Source organism: Schistocerca piceifrons, chromosome 2 (assembly GCF_021461385.2).
Source record: "Schistocerca piceifrons isolate TAMUIC-IGC-003096 chromosome 2, iqSchPice1.1, whole genome shotgun sequence".
In the NCBI taxonomy this organism is placed as follows: Eukaryota; Metazoa; Arthropoda; class Insecta; order Orthoptera; family Acrididae; genus Schistocerca; species Schistocerca piceifrons.
This window is the reverse complement of record NC_060139.1, coordinates 1,060,460,861-1,060,473,423: the sequence shown is the minus strand read 5'-3', so window position 1 is coordinate 1,060,473,423 and position 12,563 is coordinate 1,060,460,861. Positions and strand designations below refer to the sequence as shown.

Below are 12,563 nucleotides of genomic sequence, written 5' to 3'. Positions count from 1 at the left end.
TGACATAGTAATCAATATTTTTTTTCTTTTTTTTACTTGCATAACACTCTGAAGAATATATTCTCAAAGGGCAGTTAAAATTTCTAGCATTGCAGAAAGCCGTGCTGCGTTCTTGGTCATGATACGTACTGCTCGTTTCTGATTGAATATTTTTGCTTTTCACTCTCCAGAAAATTACACTGTAACGAATAACAGAAAGAATATAAGAAAAATATAGTAATCTGATACATGAAATATTACGTACTGATGTAAGAATTTGGTTCAGAGATTTCTGTTGCTAAGTATTTTTACATGCGCTTCCCACTTTGAGAGTGAGCATGAATTTTTAGAAATTTTGTGCTTTTCACACATTTCATGAATTCATTATTTATTTTCAGGTTGTGGTAATCTGGTTTTTTGTTTACTTGGAATTTCGTAGTGTTTTCTTTATATTAAGTGTGACTTAATTGTTTATTTCCAGCTTAGGTACACTAAGTTTTTTTTCAGCTTTCTCTTGGTGCTTCTTGTGACTTGTCAGGGATCAGTACACTAGTGTCATCTGCAAACAATATTGTTTGCTCATGCTTAATGCAGTGTAGGAAATACATTTTTAAATATACAATATAATAGAAGGAAACATTCCACGTGGGAAAAATTATATATAAAAACAAAGATGAGGTGACTTACCGAATGAAAGCGCTGGCAGGTCGATAGACACACAAACAAACACAAACATACACACAAAATTCAAGCTTTCGCAACAAACTGTTGCCTCATCAGGAAAGAGGGAAGGAGAGGGGAAGACGAAAGGAAGTGGGTTTTAAGGGAGAGGGTAAGGAGTCATTCCAATCCCGGGAGCGGAAAGACTTACCTTAGGGGGAAAAAAGGACAGGTATACACTCGCACACACGCACATATCCATCCACACACACAGACACAAGCAGACATATTTAAAGACAAAAAAAAGTCTTTAAATATGTCTGCTTGTGTCTGTATGTGTGGATGGATATGTGCGTGTGTGCGAGTGTATACCTGTCCTTTTTTCCCCCTAAGGTAAGTCTTTCCGCTCCCGGGATTGGAATGACTCCTTACCCTCTCCCTTAAAACCCACTTCCTTTTGTCTTCCCCTCTACTTCCCTCTTTCCTGATGAGGCAACAGTTTGTTGCGAAAGCTTGAATTTTGTGTGTTTTTAAATATACAGAGTGATTCAGATGCCCCTATATAAGAACTTTATGGAACCCCCAACACCTCCAGAAAACACAAGAGATTTTCATATTCTTGCATTTTCTTCATATGCTCGCTACATGCAACCTATTGTTGCTACAGAAAAAAAATCAAGAGGACCTTTTTGTAGAAAAATAATGTAATTAAATTTTGTACTTTGATAGGCTTTTGCTGGAGGCCACAGTTTTTGAGTTATTCAAGAAAAACTTGTTGAAGGTGACTTTTGTTTGTTTTTCTTGGATAAATTGAAACCTAAGACTTCTAGCGAAAATATATCCCAGTATAAGATTTGACTGCATTAAATTTTGTAGAAGATGACCTTGTTCATTTGTTCTGTAGGACTAATAGTTTGCTTGTAGCAAGTGAGAGAATATGAAAATTGAGTGTAGTTTTTGAAAACATTGCAGGTTGCTTAAAACCCATAGGTATGGGCAGCTGACTCTCTCTATATTTAGTGTTACTTGATATATGTGTAATTTTAGTCAACTGTACTGTTTTGCAGAGATTACTGGAACCGCTCCTTCACCATCCCCTTATTCCCAGTTCATCTAGCTTATTTGGCAGATTTTGTGATCAACTGTGTCGAATGTTTTAGTTGAATAGAGAAATATACCTGTCATATAGTTCCCTTTATCGAATGCTTTTAGAAAATTTTGTGAGATATGCCGTGATAGAAACCAAGCTGGTCATTGGAAAGTAGTTTTTTTTTTAAGTAGTTTATTAGTCTACCTTTCAGAATAATTTCTATTATTTTGTGAAGCACATTAGTAGTGAGGGTGCTCTGTAATTTTCTATAGTTACAACTAAAATAAATGAAAGGCTACACAACCACATTAGCAGTTTATTGTATTCCATTAAAAAGACCCACAGCCAGTTTCAAACCTTACAGGGCCATCCTCAGATGCATTTGTGCATGAAAGAATTATAGTTTTCGATTTTTTAATTTTTTTTGAAAACTTTCACCGCAGATGCTATTCTGTGATCGCCACTGTTTTAAATAAACTTTAAAAAACTTGCATTAAAAATGCTGCTGGTGCTGTTGATCAGCAATTTTCATATTCATTACTTAGGAGTAAATGCTTCATGCCTAATGAGAATGATAGAGGTTTCAATGTGCAGCAAAGTAAAACACGAATGGTGAGCATCCTAAGTAAAATCTGTGAGCTGATAAAATGTGGTTGTGGAAGTTCTATAATGAAATAATGTGGTCAGTTAAGAATCAGGAGTGATTTGTTAACTGCTCCTTGCATTGCACTTTGACCCACTGCAATCTTCACCACTGCAGCCCCGATTGCTATCTTTATTTGTTTCGTTGTTTGTCAAGGACAGAGTGTGTAGCTATATTACTGGATAGCCACGGCTTACTAGTGTACCACCATAGTATCGCGTGATCTATCTTTGGTAGACTTATGCCATATTCTCATCGTTGAGATACAGAATTATGAGTGTGTGGTAAGAAGAGCAGCTGGAAGTGATAGATAATAAGTAGCAACAGGTAAATCTAAGTACTTGACGTAGTGTATTTTCTCCTGGCCATTGAGATGTGATGAAGTATTTCTCACTCACTTTCAGATAGACCACAGTTCGATGACACAAATCTTACAGTTCCGACAGGAGGACTTTCCGATAGGTGATGGTTGTGGCATGCAGACTCCAGTGACCCACATTTTACCTGAATGCATTTTATATTCAGACTAAAAGAGGGCAGAGGGCAGTTTATCAACTGACCTGTCCTCCATGTTAGTTCAAAATGGAACAGATATGACACAACTTGTGAGATTTTTGAGGTGTCTGGCTTTGTTCCCACACTAGTAGGAAGCAAGTTTTAATGTGTTACCTGAGTTGATGGCTCATCTTTGTAAGGGATCAGTTAGCCAATTCCCTGAGTGTAAAGTTTTTACCCTAGACTTAAGTTTGGATTTTAATCACACATTTTTAACATAAACCAAGTTGTAAATTTTAGATTTGTCGTGATTGTGTATGAGTGGATAAGTGAATGAGGTGAAAATGGGGAAGAGTGATCATAATTTAAAGTGAGTTTATGTTTTTAGGCTTTTTTAATTTTAATACTTTCAACAACATTCATCTCTATTTATTTTAGCGAGGGATTTAATTACCTCATTCGTTGACACATGCGCGCACACGATAAAGACTGTAAGTATATGAAATTCTTGACCAGTGACAAACAGTTGGCTAAAGGATGATGTCCACAAATTTGTTAATTTGACCATTAAACATGTCTCATGTATCGTAGATAACAAAATTCCTTCTTTTTACACAGAACGGCAGAAACGTGTAGTTCCTAAAGGCGAAGAAGCCGAAAAGAAAGATGAAGAAGAATGGCAGTTAAAGGATGTTGTTTTTGTCGAAGATGTGAAGAGTGTTCCTGTTGGTGAGTAATATTTGACATTAAAGACTATGTTACACAACTTTTATAAAGTTTATTCCTGTTATGAAATTTTATATATATATATATATATATATATATATATATAAAAAAAGAAAGATGATGAAACTTACCAAACAAAAGCGCTGGCAGGTCGACAGACACACAAACAAACACAAACATACACACAAAATTCTAGCTTTCGCAACCAATGGTTGCCTCGTCAGGAAAGAGGGAAGGAGAAGGAAAGACAAAAGGATATGGGTTTTAAGGGAGAGCGTAAGGAGTCATTCCAATCCCGGGAGCGGAAAGACTTACCTTAGGGGGAAAAAAGGACAGGTATACACTCGCGCACACACACACATATCCATCCACACATACACAGACACAAGCAGACATTTGTAAAGGCAAAGAGTTTGGGCAGAGATGTCAGTCGGGGCGGATGTACAGAGGCAAAGATGAAGTTGAAAGACAGGTGAGGTATGAGCGGCGGCAAATTGAAATTAGAAATTAGCGGAGATTGAGGCCTGGCGGATAGCGAGAAGAAAGGATATGCTGAAGGGCAAGTTCCCATCTCCGGAGTTCTGACAGGTTGGTGTTAGTGGGAAGTATCCAGATAACCCGGACAGTGTAACACTGTGCCAAGATGTGCTGGCCGTGCACCAAGGCATGTTTAGCCACAGGGTGATCCTCATTACCAACAAACACTGTCTGCCTGTGTCCATTCATGCGAATGGACAGTTTGTTGCTGGTCATTCCCACATAGAACGCTTCACAGTGTAGGCAGGTCAGTTGGTAAATCACGTGGGTGCTTTCAACCCGAAGTTTGGTACAGATTTATTGATGACATTTTCGTGATCTGGACTCACAGTGAAGAAGAACTCCAGAATTTCCTCTCCAACCTTAACTCCTTTGGTTCCATCAGATTCACCTGGTCCTACTCCAAATCCCATGCCACTTTCCTTGACGTTGACCTCCACCTGTCCAATGGCCAGCTTCACACGTCCGTCCACATTAAACCCACCAACAAGCAACAGTACCTCCATTATGACAGCTGCCACCCATTCCACATCAAACGGTCCCTTCCCTACAGCCTAGGTCTTCGTGGCAAACGAATCTGCTCCAGTCCGGAATCCTTGAACCATTACACCAACAACCTGAAAACAGCTTTTGCATCCCGTAACTACCCTCCCGACCTGGTACAGAAGCAAATAACCAGAGCCACATCCTCATCTCCTCAAACCCGGAACCTTCCACAGAAGAACCCCAAAAGTGCCCCACTTGTGACAGGATACTTTCCGGGACTGGATCAGATTCTGAATGTGGCTCTCCAGCAGGGATACGACTTCCTCAAATCCTGCCCTGAAATGAGATCCATCCTTCATGAAATCCTCCCCACTCCACCAAGAGTGTCTTTCCGCCGTCCACCTAACCTTCGCAACCTCTTAGTTCATCCCTATGAAATCCCCAAACCACCCTCCCTACCCTCTGGCTCCTACCCCTGTAACCGCCCCCGGTGTAAAACCTGTCCCATGCACCCTCCCACCACCACCTATTCCAGTCCTGTAACCCGGAAGGTGTACACGATCAAAGGCAGAGCCACGTGTGAAAGCACCCACGTGATTTACCAACTGACCTGCCTACACTGTGAAGCGTTCTATGTGGGAATGACCAGCAACAAACTGTCCATTCGCATGAATGGACACAGGCAGACAGTGTTTGTTGGTAATGAGGATCACCCTGTGGCTAAACATGCCTTGGTGCACGGCCAGCACATCTTGGCACAGTGTTACACTGTCCGGGTTATCTGGATACTTCCCACTAACACCAACCTGTCAGAACTCCGGAGATGGGAACTTGCCCTTCAGCATATCCTTTCTTCTCGCTATCCGCCAGGCCTCAATCTCCGCTAATTTCTAATTTCAATTTGCCGCCGCTCATACCTCACCTGTCTTTCAACTTCATCTTTGCCTCTGTACATCCGCCCCGACTGACATCTCTGCCCAAACTCTTTGCCTTTACAAATGTCTGCTTGTGTCTGTGTATGTGTGGATGGGTATGTGTGTGTGTGTGCGAGTGTATACCTGTCCTTTTTTCCCCCTAAGGTAAGTCTTTCCGCTCCCGGGATTGGAATGACTCCTTACGCTCTCCCTTAAAACCCATATCCTTTTGTCTTTCCTTCTCCTTCCCTCTTTCCTGACGAGGCAACCATTGGTTGCGAAAGCTAGAATTTTGTGTGTATGTTTGTGTTTGTTTGTGTGTCTGTCGACCTGCCAGCGCTTTTGTTTGGTAAGTTTCATCATCTTTCTTTTTAGATATATTTTTCCCACGTGGAATGTTTCCCTCATCGCTGGCAGGTCGATAGACACACAAACATACACACAAAATTCTATCTTTCGCAACCAATGGTTGCCTCGTCAGGAAAGAGGGAAGGAGAAGGAAAGACAAAAGGATATGGGTTTTAAGGGAGAGGGTAAGGAGTCATTCCAATCCCGGGAGCGGAAAGACTTACCTTAGGGGGAAAAAAGGACAGGTATACACTCGCACACACACACATATCCATCCACACATACACAGACACAAGCAGACATTTGTAAAGGCAAAGAGTTTGGGCAGAGATGTCAGTCGGGGCGGATGTACAGAGGCAAAGATGAAGTTGAAAGACAGATGGGGTATGAGCGGCGGCAAATTGAAATTAGAAATTAGCGGAGATTGAGGCCTGGCGGATAGCGAGAAGAAAGGATATGCTGAAGGGCAAGTTCCCATCTCCGGAGTTCTGACAGGTTGGTGTTAGTGGGAAGTAGCCAGATAACCCGGACGGTGTAACACTGTACCAAGATGTGCTGGCCGTGCACCAAGGCATGTTTAGCCACAGGGTGATCCTCATTACCAACAAACACTGTCTGCCTGTGTCCATTCATGCGAATGGACAGTTTGTTGCTGGTCATTCCCACATAGAACGCTTCACAGTGTAGGCAGGTCAGTTGGTAAATCACGTGGGTGCTTTCACACGTGGCTCTGCCTTTGATCGTGTACACCTTCCGGGTTACAGGACTGGAATAGGTGGTGGTGGGAGGGTGCATGGGACAGGTTTTACACCGGGGGCGGTTACAGGGGTAGGAGCCAGAGGGTAGGGAAGGTGGTTTGGGGATTTCATAGGGATGAACTAAGAGGTTGCGAAGGTTAGGTGGACGGCGGAAAGACACTCTTGGTGGAGTGGGGAGGATTTCATGAAGGATGGATCTCATTTCAGGGCAGGATTTGAGGAAGTCGTATCCCTGCTGGAGAGCCACATTCAGAATCTGATCCAGTCCCGGAAAGTATCCTGTCACAAGTGGGGCACTTTTGGGGTTCTTCTGTGGAAGGTTCCGGGTTTGAGGAGATGAGGATGTGGCTCTGGTTATTTGCTTCTGTACCAGGTCGGGAGGGTAGTTACGGGATGCAAAAGCTGTTTTTAGGTTGTTGGTGTAATGGTTCAAGGATTCCGGACTGGAGCAGATTCGTTTGCCACGAAGACCTAGGCTGTAGGGAAGGGACCGTTTGATGTGGAATGGGTGGCAGCTGTCATAATGGAGGTACTGTTGCTTGTTGGTGGGTTTAATGTGGACGGACGTGTGAAGCTGGCCATTGGACAGGTGGAGGTCAACGTCAAGGAAAGTGGCATGGGATTTGGAGTAGGACCAGGTGAATCTGATGGAACCAAAGGAGTTGAGGTTGGAGAGGAAATTCTGGAGTTGTTCTTCACTGTGAGTCCAGATCACGAAAATGTCATCAATAAATCTGTACCAAACTTCGGGTTGGCAGGCCTGGGTAACCAGGAAGGCTTCCTCTAAGCGACCCATGAATAGGTTGGCATACGAGGGGGCCATCCTGGTACCCATGGCTGTTCCCTTTAATTATTGGTATGTCTGGCCTTCAAAAGTGAAGAAGTTGTGGGTCAGGATGAAGCTGGCTAAGGTAATGAGGAAAGAGGTTTTAGGTAGGGCGGCAGGTGATCGGCGTGAAAGGAAGTGCTCCATCGCAGCGAGGCCCTGGACATGCGGAATATTTGTGTATAAGGAAGTGGCATCAATGGTTACAAGGATGGTTTCCGGGGGTAACAGACTGGGTAGGGATTCCTGCCCTGAAATGAGATCCATCCTTCATGAAATCCTCCCCACTCCACCAAGAGTGTCTTTCCGCCGTCCACCTAACCTTCGCAACCTCTTAGTTCATCCCTATGAAATCCCCAAACCACCTTCCCTACCCTCTGGCTCCTACCCCTGTAACCGCCCCCGGTGTAAAACCTGTCCCATGCACCCTCCCACCACCACCTATTCCAGTCCTGTAACCCGGAAGGTGTACACGATCAAAGGCAGAGCCACGTGTGAAAGCACCCACGTGATTTACCAACTGACCTGCCTACACTGTGAAGCGTTCTAGGTGGGAATGACCAGCAACAAACTGTCCATTCGCATGAATGGACACAGGCAGACAGTGTTTGTTGGTAATGAGGATCACCCTGTGGCTAAACATGCCTTGGTGCACGGCCAGCACATCTTGGCACAGTGTTACACCGTCCGGGTTATCTGGATACTTCCCACTAACACCAACCTGTCAGAACTCCGGAGATGGGAACTTGCCCTTCAGCATATCCTTTCTTCTCGCTATCCGCCAGGCCTCAATCTCCGCTAATTTCTAATTTCAATTTGCCGCCGCTAATACCCCACCTGTCTTTCAACTTCATCTTTGCCTCTGTACATCCGCCCCGACTGACATCTCTGCCCAAACTCTTTGCCTTTACAAATGTCTGCTTGTGTCTGTGTATGTGTGGATGGATATGTGTGTGTGTGCGAGTGTATACCTGTCCTTTTTTTCCCCCTAAGGTAAGTCTTTCCGCTCCCGGGATTGGAATGACTCCTTACCCTCTCCCTTAAAACCCATATCCTTTTGTCTTTCCTTCTCCTTCCCTCTTTCCTGACGAGGCAACCATTGGTTGCGAAAGCTAGAATTTTGTGTGTATGTTTGTGTTTGTTTGTGTGTCTATCGACCTGCCAGCGCTTTTGTTTGGTAAGTTTCATCATCTTTCTTTTTAGATATATTTTTCCCACGTGGAATGTTTCCCTCTATTATATATATATATATATATATATATATAAAAAAAAAAAATTGATACTACTGTTGCCAGTGAATCGGGAGAGATAGGTGTTTGTTTGGGTTGTGGCAAATTATTACTTAATACTGGGAAGAATCACAAAATTGTGTGTATATGGGGGGGTCGTGCATCTTCTTTGTCCTCTTGAAAGGTTTGCCAATGTGAAATCTGCAGAGTTACACCGTGGTTTGGAATCCATGTTAAATTACACAGGCTAACAAAAGAAAACAATTTTGAAATGTTTCCTGCACTTACGAGTCAATTCTTAATAATTTTGGGTTGAGGAGATCGAATATGACAATGAAGAATTTTCCTTAGCTCTAGTCTCTGTGATACACAATAGATGGTAGTGTTTCATATTAACAGATTAAGAGAAAAAGATCATTTTTAAATACAGATGCTAACAACTTTGAAAGAGTATTTGAATTTTTAATTGGTAGTTGCATTTTACAAGTTCTAAATTCCTGGAAGAGAATCATGGTGGCTGCATGAGATCATAATCTTGTAGCTTGCTTCTTGTAAGAGAGTTTTGGAACATCCCTACACAAAGACCAACAGTAATCCGCAAGCATTGCTTCATTCCAGTGGCCTTGAAATCTTTTTTCCATCACAGGAATGTCCTGATGGAATCTTTCTCCATGTTCACTACTGACTACTCCGCAACTTCGAGGGAAAAAGTCTAGGTTTGTGTGGAGGAAATTTATTTTAAGGGACATGCTGCATCCAAGATTATGGTATTTTTGCAGGAGCACTGTCAGCAGCTGAGTGTGTTTATCTCTTTTGTTGACTAAAAATCCATGAACAACTCCCTTGAAGGCTTCTCAAGCGTCCTTTTCTTTCCCCTCCAAAACTTGGTCAAATCCAGGATCCTTTCCAAGGTCTCGAATTTGTGGACCGATAAAAATACTTTCCTTAACTTTTGCCTCACTTAATTTCAGAGATTTCACTATATACTTAAAGGCTCGTCTTCCTCAATTCATATTGTTGACAAAATTTTTCATCAAACCCAGCTTCATATGCAAAAATCATCAAACCCAGCTTCATATGCAGGATTCGAAGAACAACATCTTTCGGGTCCATGAGAGGCTCGGCAACGACATTTTTCTTGCTAGGGTTAAGATTTCTTGCAGGCCAGTCTGCTTTAATATAATGCGATTTCTTATCCATGCTGTCTCACCATACATAAACAGCAGCGATGTTTTGTGTACCCCAGTTGCATTCCTAAGAGTATGGAAATGACTTTTAGATCACGGCAAATTTTCCATTTTTGATCATGATGTTTGATTGAGTCAAAGAGGGCTGTCATATTTGCATGTCTCCTTCACGTGAACTGCATGACCAACAGGAATAGATGGAAGATGGCTGTCATTGTGAAGCAACAGAACTTTCAAATTAAGTTTGGAGGAGTTTATGAATAGCCCCCATTCAGTTGGATCATGGTTCAAATTCAAAGATTTCATCAAGCCATTAATGTCGCTACAAAGAACAAGACTGTTTTTCTTCTCTAAAAAGGGAAGCAGTTCTGTATGATATTTTCTCTACTGTGAGACTGTGACATCACTTTTGAGAAGATTCATTCCACTGCTGTAGTAGATACCCAAGCATTTCTGCCTTCCCCTTTGACAGGTCAAGGTCTCTAATGAGACTACACAATCCTGCTTGGGACTCAGTCTGCGTGGTTTATCATCTTTTCCCTCAAAATCAGGGTCATGGAATGTGGAAGGCTTGTTTGGTTCTTCTCCTTCTTCTTGTTCCACACTGTCTTCATCTTCTACTTCAAACAGAGAATTTTCGGGTGAAGTACGAACTGGTAAACTATCTGAATGCGGAATAGGTCAATTAGTGGATTGAAGATTGGGGTATTGAACTGTTCCTTTCTTCATAGACTACCCTGCCTTTATAGGTGGAGTCAAGCAGAAATGGGAGTCACCTTGTATTGTTTGTAGGCTCCTGCCAAACCATAGGCACAGCAAAAGCCATAGATCATTTCTTATTTTTCAGCCATTCTCGCAGTGCAACTGAACATACATTGCCACTTATGTGTGCAGCCCAAGCCTAGTCCCCTACTTTTATACTGAAATAATGCTGATAGGAAGTCTTCACAAGAGACGTTAAATAGCGTTTCTGTGAGCAAAATGTTATTTCACCACAAATGTGACAAAAATTATTCACCTTATTTAAACATTTTTTGTGGATTTTACATTACAAAAGCACTTTCAAACCAGACTGCTTTAATTATAGCAGAAACTAAATGAAACTCATAGTCACAGCACCAGTATCTATGTTTATTACTTACAAACAGCTGAAGATCATTTGTGTCTTGTTATCAGATAGGTGTGGCAACTCGGAAAACAAAATTTCCTGCAAACTAAAAATGTTGACTGTAAAAATGAAATGTTACTTTATTTCCAAAATAAGAGCTAGTCTGTCATTGTTGTGGTGAACATTTTCATTGTTCACCAGTGTTATACATAGGTGCACCTGTAATTGGCTGGATAAGTTAATTCATAGGTCGGAGGAAGGCAAAGGTATACCACCTCCAACCATGCCTAATAAAACACTGTGATTGTCTGGGCCAATCTTCAGAGGATGACTGGTTTTTGTTTGACCTCACTAGATACAATTGTTGTGTTACCTGAACATGTTTAGTGACTGCGTGCAGATGTTGTGTGGCCCAAATATGAACTCAGTGTTAAAAACAAAATATTTGCAATCAGCAGAATATATGAGTGACCCCTTCATCCTAGGGTCTGAGTGACCTGCCTTCCATTGTTAACCTTTCCCACTTCACCCCTCTCTTCTTCCTGAGGGAGGAAGGAGTTAACAGTTCCAAAAGCGAGGGTAATGCCATTGCTTCCACTTTCATGCATGTCTCTTAACAGTACTAAACATTTTGCCATATGAAGGTAAGGACGGTTGTCTTCATTCCAAGGACTGGCTTGATGCAACTCTCATACTAGCCTATTCTGTGTATACGTCTTCACTTTTGCTTAACTACTACAACCATTTGAGCCTGCTTACTGTATTCAAGCCATGGTCTCTCTCTCTCTCTCTCTCTCTCTCTCTCCAGTTTTTAACCCATTATATTCTTCTTTTAGTCAAGCTATGCTGCTACGATTTTTTTTTTTTTTTTTTTCCCCCCCCAGTTTGATTCAGTAGCTCATCATTAGTTACTGCTTATACTCGTCTACTCATCAGCGTTCTTGCTCTGGCACCACATTTTGAACGTGTCTGTTCTATTCTTGTCTGAACTGTTTATCATCCACATTTTACTTTGTGCAAGGCACACTCCATACAAATAATGTCAGAAAATACTTTCTCACCCTGGTATAAATATTCAAGGTTTAAAATTTCATTTCTTATCTGTGAGCTTTATTTCCCTTTCCAAACTTCGTTTTGGTGTCCTTAACTTCTTGCTGGATGAACAGATTAAATAGCATTTTCAACCATGGGTTCTCTTTCATGTGATTCACGGTTGTAAATAACCTTTTGCTCCCTGTATTTTATACCTGCTACCTTCAGAATTAGAAACGACAATCCAGTCCACATGGTCAAATACTTTATCTAAGTCTACAAAGATATAAACATTGGTTTGCATATCTTTAACCTATCACGAAATAAGAAATTAAACTTGTGTTTTTCTGAATATAACTGACACATTTATTTTTACCGTGTTACAACAACAGTTATTCAGATTTTCCGAGCCAGAAATTTCGGGTTGGAGGCATGTCCACCCGACCGACCATAATTGTAATATAATTACGGTTTGGGATAGTGGAGTGCCACCATTATTGTGGCCGAAGTGTGGAATAAATCTACCTGATGTGGGGAATAAATCA

At 41.8% G+C, this 12,563-nt stretch overlaps 1 protein-coding gene across 1 annotated transcript in view; it reads left to right on the top strand.

Moving 5' to 3' along the window:
* Window positions 1-12,563, top strand: part of LOC124777488 (E3 ubiquitin-protein ligase UBR5) — a 344,177-nt gene that overhangs the window by 85,444 nt on the left and 246,170 nt on the right. Inside the window, exon 10 of the mRNA XM_047252926.1 lies at window positions 3,486-3,596. Within this exon, the coding sequence (XP_047108882.1) occupies window positions 3,486-3,596 (111 nt within the window). The remainder of the gene's footprint in view (window positions 1-3,485; window positions 3,597-12,563) is intronic.